We start from the raw sequence: 13,943 nt of genomic DNA, 5'->3' as shown, positions 1-13,943 counted from the left end.
TGGCTGCCCGAAAACAGATGAAGAAAGTCAAGCAGCTTACTTTGACCAAACTGTTCAGCAAACACTGACTTTCAGCATTTATGAGTACTGTAGAGTACGCTATATAACATGTACGTAAAACTGTTGCCTTTTCATTTTAATTAATTAAAAAATCCCTTTTAAAAAATAGTTTTCTTCTGCCATTTTCAACATGCAATACGTACAATAATTAATTAAAGTGTGCGTAGCCCCTTTCTTCGGAAAAATCCAATTATTCGAATTTTTGATTATCCGAATGGGGGTCAGGTCCCCAATGATTCGGGTAATTGGAGTTAAACTGTATACACTTTTAGGCGGTTGACCGCTCAAGCAGCAATTTTCAAAGAAATAATATAACAAATATAAAAAAATATGGCAATCCCCTCCATATGATGTTTTAAAATATCCTGTGACTTTGCTGTTTAATTTTATGTGTCGTAAGAGAGATGAAATCCATACTTAATAGCAAAACTAAAAAGACAAAAATATAGTGTTAGCAAAAGTGAATCCAAAGCGGATTGGTAATCTGTGATGCTCAGCGACAGTATAATAATACCTTAAGAAGTCCTCTGGTGCGTTAAAATCTCAATCCTTTCATCTTTTCTTACTTTTTTCTTTTCTTCTTTTTCTTTTCTTTCCTTCCCTCCCCCATCCCAAAGGTATATTAGTCTCGAAACTCAATTTTGCATTTATTCGCTCTAAATGTCGCCCTCTACAAATGCGTTGTTTCACTTTTCATTCGAGTCTGTTATCATTCGACAAAATATAAGATATTGATCTTTCAAATTTAATCTATCTATCATTGATTAAAATTAAGCTATTTAAAAGCAACAAATGCAGTTCTTAAGAATATTATTTTTTACTTTTTAATATGAATTAATTTCATATAATATCCTATAAAATGTTTTGCTATTCCATCTCGGCCATCTCTACCTCTTATACTGATATTGGGCGATCATTTAACTTGCAGACTGTTTTGTTTCGTTTTGTGTGTTCATGATAGGAATGTTAAGAGATGAAAAATGATTATAATATTAAAGTTAATTCTTTTATTTTTCTAGCTTTGGAAATATACTTTAAGAAAGATTATTTTTCCTTCATGAATTTTTTATGTGTTTCTTTTCACATGACATTTTTATGATATTCGCGGTTTCATTACGGTTTTTTAAAATGATTATTATAGAACAATGTAAACCTTTAGTCGTTCCTTATTTATTCGCAATTGCTTATAGATGCTTTAGTTTAAAAAGCCCTTAATGAAATATAAATAAAAATTGAATAAAATTTCGAAAGAATTTCATAACTTTATTATAGAATTATTTTTAAAAAGGATAATGCAACAATATAACAATACAATGGTTTGGTAATTCAAAGGCTCATTATCAAGAAAATGGTTTAGAATGATTAATCAACACAAACGTATCTCTGTCTCTAGCATGTTACCTAGTATATCATCATCAACATCCATTTGTATTCGTAGGTTTGCAAACTCTTGCTTTTCCAACAGGTTTGTAAACAATATAGCAAATAGCTTTAACAATTTTGCACGGTTCTTCGCCGCCAACACTGTCAAAGTCATCATCTATATCGACAACTGGTCTACCTTTTCCTGCTTTAGAAGAACAACAAGAACTTCCATTTTGTGTTCCGGTTCTTCTGTCGCAGCATCGTCTTCTTAGATTCTTCAAAGCCTCGCAACAACTTTCTTCGTCTGTTGCGTCAGGCTCTGGAACGCCTGGAATTTGAGATGGACGAACTATTGTTCGCCTTGTTGATGACTCTGGAAGCGTTATCGTTCTTTTAGGTTGTGGCCTAGCTGATAAATCATCATCTAAAGGCTTTGGTGGAGAAATCTGTGGTTCTGGTATCAGTGAAGGTATTTGAGGGATACCGGGCAGCCTTGCCGGTAAATATGTCTCTAAAGGCTTTGGTGGAGAAATCTGTGGTTCTGGTATCAGTGAAGGTATTTGAGGGATACCGGGCAGCCTTGCCGGTAAATATGTCTCTAAAGGCTTTGGTGGAGAAATCTGTGGTTCAGGTACCTGAGAAATGCCGGGCTGTACACCATCTGGCTGTCTTAAATCCGGACGAGGCTGACGATGAAAGTCTGGCGATAAAAGTGAGGGTTGCGCAGGAGGTTGAAAATCTCTGTCTACTTGTGAAACACTAGGCAAATAACCAGGTGGAAGAAATTGTCGTGGTTGCACCATACCAGGCAAATGGCTGGGATAAGGAACTTGTCCTGGAAGATGACCATCAGGTAAATAACCCGGTATTAAGATGCCACCCGAACCTATCCCATGAGGTGGGTAACTAGGTTGCGTACCAGTAGGTAAACTAGATATTGGCCCTGGGCCCAAAAGACTAGGACGGCTTTGAATTTGGGTCCTGTCAGTTTTTGAAGTCGGCTGCAATGGTAATGGAGGTAAAGGCTGTATTAAATGTGATTGTAATTCTGTCTGTGTTTGGCCTGGTATGTGAAAAGGGCGCTGCTCTGAGTCTAACTTATATCCAGATTGTAGCGATGCAGGTAATTGTGAAAGAGGTCGTGAGACAGGAGATTCATATTCTGGCCTTGCAAAAGATGGTACATGAGTAGGTTGTTGAATTCTACCAGGTAAATATCCTAATTGCCTTGAATCTGTCATTGGAATCCCGGGTTGTAATACACCTGGTTTTTGCAAATTTGTTAAATGAGAAGGGATTGAACTACCAGACAACCGACCCTGTGGAATATCGGGTCGACTCAATACGCCAGATCTATCAGTTTCACTAGTTCTTCCAGGTAAATATGAATCTCTTCTTCCTCCTGCAGGTACGTAGCCAGACGGGTAAGGAAACATTTCTGAGGGTGGCAACAAACCTTGTTGTGTTCCGACTTGCCCTGTTTCTTGTGTTCTTGAAGTACGTATTTCTGATTGTCTCGAAATACCTGTTTCTAATGGTCTTGAAATGCCTGTTACAGAACCATTAACTGTTGATTCTCTTTGTCCTGAAACAAAGCCTGGAGCTGCTGAACTTTCGGTACCACCTACTCGAAGAGGAAAACTGGGGATTGATCCAGGTTGAGGCACTGATCCTTGAAATATTAAATTTGAATCAAAGCCACCTTGAGCTGTTGCAACGTACGTTCTGCCGGAATCGAATCCGCCTTGAAGTTGTGTTTGTGACTGCCCAGATGAATAGCCTCCGTGAGAAGAAGCTGATACTGTTCCTTGAAAGCCGCTTTCTTGAGTGGCTTCCCCACCTCCTACATTAACTTGAGCTTGGCTGCTACTTAATCCACTTGATTGCGCTTGTGCCCCTGCGCTACCACCTGTTCCACCACTCTGAGCTTGCACTTGTGTCGTGCCGCCAGAAAACCTTCCTTGAGCACTACTGCTTGCTGCGCCACTTGGTTGACCTACCTGAACCTGGCTCTGAGCGGAACCTACTCTTTCAACTTGAGCACTTGAGCCAGATAGACCACCCTGCCTTCCACCTCTTACTTGACTTTGTGTCACACCTCCTGTAAATCCAGACTGTGCTTGAGCAGAAAATGATCCATTACCTGAGTAACCACCTTGCACTTGAGTCTGAGAACCTAGCCCACGATAGCGACCAGCAGAAGAGGCTTCTGCCGCAGTGCCTTCGTATCCAGTTTGAACTTGAGTTTGGGACGATGCAGTATCTTCACTTACTAACCTATCGGCAGTATCTGGGCGACCAATAACAGCATCTGAAGTTTGCTGAAACGTTCCTGGATACACTCTCGCATCTCGGGAAGAAATTTGATAACCACTCGCTGAATCATAAGGCATACGCGGTGGAACATAATCAGGAGGTACTCTAGAATCAGAAACAGTAGGCTGTTGATTTCCCGGAAGCCAACTTCTGGCATCAGTTGGAACAGAGCTTGTTCGAACAGAAGGCACAAATCTTGAATCACCGGGCGCAACACCTGTAAGTTCTCGATATTGTCCGGGTATAGCAAGACTCGTCGGAACGCTCCTGAAGTTGTCATCTCTTGTGTAGTATTGAGGAAAGTCTCCAATTTGGCCAGGAATAGTTCCTCTTATTCCTCTCTCTGGGAACTCTCTACCAGTTTGAGGTAACCCACCTGGAATACTTGAAGGCATACCCCAGGATGTTCCTGATGATATATGACCCTCAGTCAACCTTGTACCAGGTTCATGTGGTCTTGAGGGTAGTAAATCTGGTAACGCTTGAGGGCTGGTTGGAGGAGGTTGAGTCTTTGAGGTCACAGGAGCACTAGGTAAAACTGCAGGCAAATAACCTGACGGTATTTGGACTTTGTGGTAACTTCCAGGAGTAAAACTAGGATGACTGGCTATTGTTCGTCCAGGTAGACTCTCATCAACTACTTGAGGTTTTTCTGGATAGCGAAATCGCGGTGTCTGTGGTAATCCAGGGAGGCCATCTGGCATCTGAATGCCTGGTATTTGTGCACCAAATCCAGATTCACGACCCATTACTTGACGTCCTGCAGCTTCTAAAGATGGACTTTTCCTTTGAATGCCTCTTATATGTTCTTCTGTTGAGCCTAAATCCCCAGTGGCTCCTACCCTATAATCGGCTTCAAATGGTTTTTGAGTTTGAGGGATTACCCCAGGCTGATACGCTGGTACTTGCCCTGGAATTGTTAGACGGCTGTCGTCTGGTTTAACAAAGCTAGGAACTCCTCCTCGAACATCTACGCTCGGATGAGCAGTTTGCGATATTCCGGGTTGAAAAACGCTGCCTATGGGAAGTTGACTACTTGGTAGTATCTGACTAGAAGGAGTTATCAGGTGATGACTCGGCACTTGGATTCCAGTTTGCATAACACCAGGTTGGTAAGACCTTGGAAGACCTGAAGCTAATTGTCCTGGAAATCCTACAGTCAGATCTGGTTGTCTAGCCGGATATTTCTGAAAGTCGGTGCTTATTTGTGGTTGAGATCCGCCAACTCCATAACGGCCTTGACTTCGTATACCTCCACGATATGCATTACCAGCTCTCAAACCTAAAGGTAAATTTAGTTGATATCCACTTTCTTGAGCAGTTTCAAGAGAAAAATGGCCGTTACCGGTAGTACCTAAGTTGTTAACAATATTCTGATCGATACTGTCTTGCATCCGTGGGAGTAAGTGTTGACTGGATGGACTCATTGCTGTTATTCTTTGATCAGTTCTGCTGCTTTGCATACCATTTCTTGCTCTTGGAGAAGAATCCGTACTCTCTGTTCGTACCTTTAAAAATACAACACGTAAGATAAATTTTGATTCAGAAACTGAGTTTATGGTAAATGTATCGAAGCTCTATCGCATAAATTTCAATATTTTCCTCTTAAATGATTATGAAAATCAATCTGTATCAAGTTCTCACAGCCTTGTTAGTAAAATTATCATTTTTTAAAAATTCGTATGAAATAATATTCAAATTTTTGCAAAATCTTAATCTTAGGAGATTTAAAGAGTTATTTAGGGAGAGAAATATGTAACGCCATAAAGCCGTTTTTGTTCCATACGTTGCTTCGAATCTAAATCTTTAAGGTATTTCTATTTTTTATTCTGCAATTTGGAGAATGTTTTTGCATTATAAGGCTTTCAGAATAGAGTTAGTTAGCATATGTTTTTATGATTATCACTGTGTATAAAACTGAAGTTTATTTTCATTTTCCATCTCTTAATGCAAAAGTTTCAGCAATAAAACATTTATCATTTTAGTATTTATCTTCCTAATTATTTTCAAATTTAATTTCAGCAATCAACATTTATTTAAAACTCTTAACTGCAGTTTTATACACAGTGATAATCATAAAAACATATGCTGACTAACTCTATTCTGAAAGCCTGATAAATGCAAAAACATTCTCCAAATTGCAGAATAAAAAATAGAAATACCTTAAATATTTAGATTCGAAGCAACGTATGGAACAAAAACGGCTTTATGGCGTTACATATTTCTCTCCCTAAATAACTCTTTAAATCTCCTAAGATTAAGATTTTGAAAAAATTTTAATATTGTTTCATACGAATTTTTAAAAAATGATAATTTTACTAACAAGGCTGTGAGAACTTGATACAGATTGATTTTCATAATCATTTAAGAGGAAAATATTGAAATTTATGCGATAGAGCTTCGATATATTTACCATAAACTCAGTTTCTGAATCAAAATTTATCTGTTTAGAAGATTAATATACATTTTATTACAATCTACCATTTGAAATATACATAATTTTGTTAATTAGTATATTTTTTATATTTCATTATTAAATAATGAATCACTTACCTGGCGCTGGGCTATCCTTTGATTGCGTAAGACACCATCTTTATCTATTGCTCCAGTGACATACGTTTCATGGCCATAATGTGCATAGTTGTTACTTTGGTGGCCATAATGGCCATATGAATGATGCGTGAATTGCCCTTTTTCTCCGTTTATGCCAGATGTATTTACATCTCGTTTTCTTCTATCTATGAAATAAACACTTGTCTTCGATAAATTTTGAATTTATATTAGTGTTATACAGACTGATTAAATTTTTTGAAGTTTTACTAATCTTTAATAAAGGATTTTACATATATTTTATATATGACTAACATTAGAATCATAAATTTTAATTTGCAACAAAAAATTTTGAGGATTACACACTTTGGAAGAGTACACTTATCCATGGCACTGGAATGTTTTTTGACAATAAAGTAATGTACAAAATTTAACAAAATATTAAAAATTTATACAAAATTTAACAAATACTTGATCTGTAAAAACATTATATTTTTTCCAGTTATAAGCAACGTTAGGCTTGTTATATAAAAATGCTCTGAGATGTGTAAAGAGCAAAGAAGAACAAATCGTCGCAATCAAGACCATAAACATTTCCACACGATTAAAACGATTACAGAACGGTTCAACAAGTTTGTGATGATGATCAGCAGCCAAGTCATTAGTACATGAATCATAGCCAGTCCCAAACTGAAAGAACTCCTTTAATTTTTACTGTTTACTAGACATTCTTTTCAATAAACACTAAAGATATCCGCTGAATGAACAAATTTGTTGCTCGTTGCAGTCTAGTAATGGATGTTATGAAATGTCGATTGTTCCTCGAAAGATGACGAAATGCAATTTGTATGGAGAATTCATTAGGTTGCAGAGAGAAATTCTTAAAAATGTTCACGAATAATGCTGAAAAACGGTACTTTCAGTAAGGGATATTAAGAAATCGTTAAAGTTCAGTTTGAAACAGGCCAAAATCTTACTCCCCTAAACCCTAAAAGTGTTTCTACTGATGTTCTGTATGAGAGCTATGGTTGTCCCGTTCCTCGATTCCAGCATAATTATTTACAAAATAAATCCTCCTGGAATTCTACGGAAAGGTCTCAAAGCGGCTGTGAGAAAAATTTCGTAAGATTCGTTTAAGATTTTTATGTTAATTCACCTATTATCTTGTTAGTTTTATCTTTACTGTCACTTCTACTTTCATCGGCGCCCACCGGAACCTAAATTAGTTAACATGTACATAAGAGCAGAGTTCTTGAAGTTAGGGAGAGTGAATTTTGGAAGCGAATCGTGATATTTCTCGCCCAGCTATAAGAATTGCTTAAATCCGCTTTAGGCTTTTGATAGCTGTGTTACTCGCGCATCTAATATCACGATCCAAAGCTTATTTTTGAAATTTGTTTTGTGAATTTCCTCCGTTACTTTGAATGCTACGTTAAAATTTACGTTAATTTGAATCCAGCATGTAGTGGACACTGGTTTTGTAAAGCACGGTCTGCGCATTTCTAAAGTTTAATAATAAAGTTTTAGTAAGAAGGATAACTCTTACTTAAGAGTCAAACTTGTTTCCCTAAGACTGATAAGTTGCCTGTCAGTTTAATAACGGAAATATAAATTAGCGTTTATAAGCGTTTGGTTTCCATGAACCGTCAGTAATTTCAAATATTAGAGAAAATAGTCGAGGTTCCATAATAATTCTCGTTGACCTGCCAGTGACAATACATAAAATATTTGGTTTATAAACAAATTGTTGTGGTTGCTTTTCATCTTACTCACCGTATTTATCTTCCCCGCATTGTTCCATTTCTTAAACTAAAACTATAGCTGACAGAATTCAGCCATGACAATAGATTATTCTAATAGTATACCTGTAATTGGCCATTAGTTTTGAAATTTGAAAAGTAAGCTTCGAAATTATACCTAGAAGATGATGTGGTAATAATTAATTAGTTGATATATTTAGCTATTATCTTATAAATCAATATTTCAATAGCTAGCTGGTTTATGAAAGGAAGCGTTGTTTTCAGAAGTTACCATACAAAGAGATTTTTTTTAAATTCATTTTTATTGCTTTCCTTAAGAGATAAATCTTCATTCAATATGTTTTTTCTCGAAAATTTTATCATATTATATTTAAAGAATCATGTTTCTATTTAAAGTTTTGTATATTTTGTTTAAAAGAGAAAAGGTATACTGCGGGAAAAAAAGGGACAGTTTTATATCTCCCGTTCTATACACCGCGAAGATGACATCCGTCCTAGTTCTTGCCGTACGGAATTGAACATCATTTCTGCGGAAATCAGTTACATTGCCTGTTGTTCAGTACATATTATTTTCTTTTACAAGATATTTTGAAAAACACAGTATTACATATGAACACTCTTATAACATAAATCAATACTATATATTAGTGAAATTATATTGTACTATGTATACACATATATGCATTTGGCAGTGCATTAAATGAATGCTACATTTGGTATATAAATAAGTCAAATGTGATACATTTAAGTGATGACAATCAATGTAGACCAAACTGCCAAGTTTTGTAACAATCGCACGAGTAGTTTTTTAAAAAATTAACTCTCAAAATTTCAGCTCCTCAATGTTAATTGAATTTGATATATATTTATTAATATCTCTAATTTTTATTAAACTTATTGTATTCTTTCTTGCAGAATTCGAAATTTAGGATTAATCCAAATATCATTCGCGCATTTTTTTATGATTTATTTTTAAAAGTTGTATTTTTAAATATTTTTTATAAATTTTTCGAGAAAAATTTGTATTTTAACCTATAAAATTTTTAACATCATCTAAAAGTAGATGAATTTCTAGGCACATCTGCAAAATATTAGAGTTTTTAATTCAAAATTTCCGAAGGTATAAGTAAATTTATATATTGGCGCGTTGTTTTGAAATGTGGCATATTCGTTATAAGCGATAATAAAGTCAAATGTGGTTTACGCACTTTGTTAAAATTATTTGAAAGTATGAACGATGAACTTTTTTCGCTCGTGTACAATGGAAAAAAGGTTGTAAAAAGAAAAGAAGGTTGCTAAAAATTAAGAAGTTCGCCAAATGAATTACAAGCTGAAAAAACGCGCCAAGTTAAATTTTTGAATTTCTACGTAAATTTCGCATCAAACTTTACAAAATTTGATATTTAGATATAATTTAAGTCTTAGAATCGAAATATGAAAAAAAAAAAAAAAAAAAAAAAAAAAAAAACACTTGGCATGTGATTTCAGAAAAAGTCCGATTTTGTGTCAAAATACCTATATTAGAACAATGCTATATGTAAATCTAATGTGCACCCTGAGCCACGCTTTCGAGACATGAAAAAAACTCAATTTGAATTTTGTCAATCGTCCCAGTAAAACGGGAGATATGGAACTGTCCCCCCCTTTTTTTTTCGCAGTGCTGATTTTATTAATGTTGGAGCAAAGGCTCACATTTAGATCATTATTTGTCAAATTGCTCTTGTAGTGGGCGATCTGTCCCGCAACAAGAACAATGTGAAGTATAATGATCCAAAACTGAAAGAGAATAATCTAAAATATGTATTATTTTTTATTGTGAAATCTTATGTTTAATTTGAAATCCAACAAGTCCTTTTAATACAATCCATTCAAATGATTTATTTTTATGATAACTTTAATTTATGATAATCAAAACAAGAAAAAGACCACGTGGCCGACTGTTAATTGCATCTGTAATCCCTATTGAGGTAGCCAAGATTTAGTTCTTGCTGATACATTTATTTTGTTTTGTTGTAGAACAGTAGACGAAGGAAAAGAGCAAAATTATACAGGGGGGGGGGGAAATAAAAAAAAATCAAAAAACATCAATAACGGAAGTTGAGAAAACAAAATGCTGTTTATTCAGTAACTAAGCAAAAAATTGTGCAAAGAACTAGAAACTTTACTGCAACGATTTTACAAAAGAAATGAAAGAAGCAAAATTACCGACACATCTCATTTTTAATGACTCAAAAAAGTGGTATTGTTTCTGTAAATTAAAACTATACCAACTGCTGTGTTTCTGGTTTCTGAAAAAACACTTTTTTTAGTAAAACTGGCGAAAGAAAGTCAAACTCCTTTCTCAGAAAAAATAGCATTTCAGGAAGGAAATAATCTGAGAGATTTTTAAAAGGCCGTTCTTGTACCAGAATGCGGAGAGACCAAAACGTAATTCCAGCCAGAACAGGAGTGCACAAAAAGTATGCACAGTGGAGTTCCAGAGATTGACACATACATAAAATGCAACAAACTTGAAGATATTTCTTATAATATACGAAGGAATTTCAGTGAGACTGCTTTCGCTTTAAATCCCAAGCCAAAGAAAGATCGTGATGAAAAAATATCAAAAAGTACTACTAAAGGTCACTTTTCATCGCTACAAGAGCAGAAGAGAAATTTTTAATCTCATTATTCTTTTATTAAGAAGTATTAGCGAATTTACACCAAAAAGGTGTTTTACAGTTGCATAGATTTAAAATTTTCGAGATCTAGTGGAGTAAACTTGAATTAACAAATCCATTGTCATCTTATATTTCATCAGAGGAGATTCAGTTCAGCCTGTTGAGCGAATGTTCAACGAAAATGTTAAGTCTGTTGAAGTGGCTTCAACTGTGAAAGGACAAGCTGAGTCTATTGAGAATGCATTGGATATTGTTATTGGTGAAACATCCAAAAATTGTACAATTTCCTTTCAACAGAGTTCTTTTTTTGGATCAAAAGTGAAAGCTGACAAGGTAAAGAAAAGGAAAAGGCTAGGAAAGCTCCTTGCAATTGTACCAAAAAAAAAAAAAAAAAAAAAAAACCAATTAAAAATGTTACAATTGTAAGGAGAGAAGAGAAGAGTTAACAAAAAAAAAAAAAAAAAAAAAAAAAAGAGAGAGAGAGAAGAAAAGGAAGAAAAGAAAGAGCCAGAAAATGTTCATCCAAATTTTTCTTCATTCTCATTCGTAATTCTTTTATGGGAAAAGGAGAACTGGATTCATTTGGCTATAAAACCGACGAGACTGTCCTGGATAGCACTGAAGTTTCCTAAGAAACAATTTTTGCTTTAGTTATTTTTAATAAGGAAAGAAATGACCCGTCTAAAAATGTTTCTAAAAAATTTTAAGTTAATTAAATTTGCCTTTCGTGGCAAATTTGAAAGAGATAACCTGAAAATTGCGACTCTTTCACTTAAAGCATTAAAATTTTACTGATATGGAAGTCAACTTTTCGAAGTTCGCACATCGAAAAATGTATTAACAGTCAAAATCCGAATGTATACGAAAATGCGAAAGTTGATAAATCTGCGTACTTACGAAGTTGCGAATCCTCCTTTTTGACAAAAGCAGCAGAATTTCCGTCACAAAAAGATGCCACTCTGTATCCCGCCATTTGAGTAAGTTCTTCAGTATTGTTCACTTCTTTGTGAATGATGAAAGTTGGAACGTAAAATCCTCTGACAATTCCATTCTTTGTATGCAATCAATCAACAAACAAAATTTTAAATTAATATCACGAAATTGTGATAATTTCTTTCAAACATTTTCAAAATCAAATAATTATTGGTATACGATGGCAGTTACAATTAAGGACGTCGCCAAAATTTTGTACATTTCATTCCAGTTTTATTCAGAGTTAATGCAAAACTTCAGGCTTAGAATGAAGCGGAGTGAATCATTTACATTGGTATAATATTAGTTCAGATAAGCACACGAAGACTATCTGCATGAAAGAAGGGATGCCTTCGTGGACACTTTTCAAGGAAAATTAGCTCACATTCTCATTACAGATGGAAAACCTCTCACGCAGAAAAGCCTGTTCTCCGGGATTTTAACTGGAGTCGAACAATTAAGAGCCGTTCCCACTGGGGTTCATCTCAGCTGACGGAGTCGCTTCCATGTGTCGATTAACTCCGCTATGCCTGCAGTTTAGATTTTTCAACTTGTTGCCCTATGAGACAAAATAGGTTTTGGAGTTGGGTCGGCTACGTCAGTTGTGTCTGTTAGTTCAGATAAACCCCAGTGGGAACGGTCCTTTATTAGGGTTTAGTGGTTTTAATGCTTGGTCGCTCGAGGACCAAAAATTGAAATTGGTTGCAACTTTGACAAAGCTCAGATTGCATAAATCTAGGAGTGTTAGAGAAAAACTCAATCAGGATATTGGGGTTTTAATATTTGAATTTAATAGTTAAAAATACTTTGCTTCTTTGCGTACCACCTATTTTTCTCTTGCGTACCACCGCTTGAGAACCCCTGCTGTAGACCCTATTGAAAGACAAAGTAGCGAGTCTTCGCTATGTTTGAAAGGACAGATGACTGTAGACCGAATGTTATAACAACTTTTTTTTTTTTTTTTTTTTTTTTTTTTTTTTTTTTTAAACTAAACGGAACAGAACATGCAATCACTCAGTACTCATAACGTACCACCACTTGGGACTTGTCATTGAACACAAAACAGTATGTACAATCACAAAGAATTCAATTTTAGCTACACCACTGGCTCCTATTCAATGTAAACCGCTTAATAGGCAGCGCATAGCAAAACTGAACCTAGAATATAAATATCATCTAACGTAAGTGAATAGCACAAAATATTCAGCTACAAAGCTGCTTTCAAACTCGAGGCAAAACTTCGGAACTAACTTTCCTACTATGAAACTCTTAGATTCTACAACATAAATACTATTTCCGAACTCATTTAGATTTGCATATACGTCATTTAAATTTGCATTCTAGCAGGAAATTGAAAACAGAAAGGAAAGGAAAGTTTCTTAAAATTAAAATAATTGGTTAGAGCAAAATAAGGTCTTTAAAAACTTTTGCGTACAAATTTCACTGTCAGTTACTTGAATTTCGATAATTCAAATTTTTCGTAAATTCGAAATGAATGTTTTCCGCAGAAGCTAATTCATTAAAAATTATGGAAAAGGAAGGCTCAGTAAGCTGAATATGTTATGTATTTTTCAAATGACATTAGACTTTTGTTTGTTTTTCGATGACTACTTAATGCAACAGAGGAGAGAATATGCAAATTTCAGGATGGATTTTACACCTACCCTAAAACCATCTGCACAAAAAATTACTTTCTTTCCTATCAGATATCACAGGAGTCTTCACACCTTTCGAAAACGACATGTGACAATGTTCCTCGTTAATAAAAATAATTGAAATATCATTATTAAATCCTATTTTTGGGGAAAAAAATTTTAGGCATTGTGCGTAAAGGAATTTAATTCACATAAATTTTCATGCACCAAATTTTACTTGCCAGAGACTTGCTTTTCAAAATATTTTAAGATTTCATATTTGAATATGAGCAGAGATTGTAAAGCGAATTTCATGCAAAATACTAACTTTGAAGGAATCTAATTACTTTCCTGTATTTTTCAGCATATAAATAACATTTATAAAAAATGAGAAGAGGAATAAAGATAAAAATATACCAACTAAGGCAATATTTCAACAGTTAACTTTTCAATATTCATTTAATTTTATTACACGTAGCTTTCATTCAATTTTGCGATTTTTTTTTTTTTTTTTTTTTTTTTTTTGTTCTTTAACTTTTTGTTATTTAGCTTAAATTTTTCTTTTTTTACTCTTTAATAAATAATTAACTATTTTCCTCGATATGCTTATATTATATTTATGATGT

The 13,943-nt window shown here is 34.6% G+C and overlaps 1 protein-coding gene across 1 annotated transcript in view; it reads right to left on the bottom strand.

Annotated features, from left to right (window-relative positions):
* Positions 1-1,302: 1,302 nt before the first annotated feature.
* Positions 1,303-13,943, bottom strand: part of LOC118195300 (uncharacterized) — a 38,657-nt gene continuing 26,016 nt past the window's right edge. Inside the window, exons 5-7 of the mRNA XM_085808152.1 lie at positions 11,609-11,762; positions 6,295-6,479; positions 1,303-5,249 (exon numbers count right to left, since the gene is read on the bottom strand). Coding sequence (XP_085664278.1) covers positions 1,476-5,249; positions 6,295-6,479; positions 11,609-11,762 — 4,113 coding nt within the window. The 3' untranslated portion in view covers positions 1,303-1,475. The remainder of the gene's footprint in view (positions 5,250-6,294; positions 6,480-11,608; positions 11,763-13,943) is intronic.

The sequence above is a fragment of the Stegodyphus dumicola genome, chromosome 1 (genome assembly GCF_044657685.1).
Source record: "Stegodyphus dumicola isolate Sdum_Otavi_A_Nest chromosome 1, ASM4465768v1".
Classification (NCBI taxonomy): Eukaryota; Metazoa; Arthropoda; class Arachnida; order Araneae; family Eresidae; genus Stegodyphus; species Stegodyphus dumicola.
Note: the sequence above shows the minus strand (reverse complement) of the source record. Positions and strands in the feature narration are given on the sequence as shown.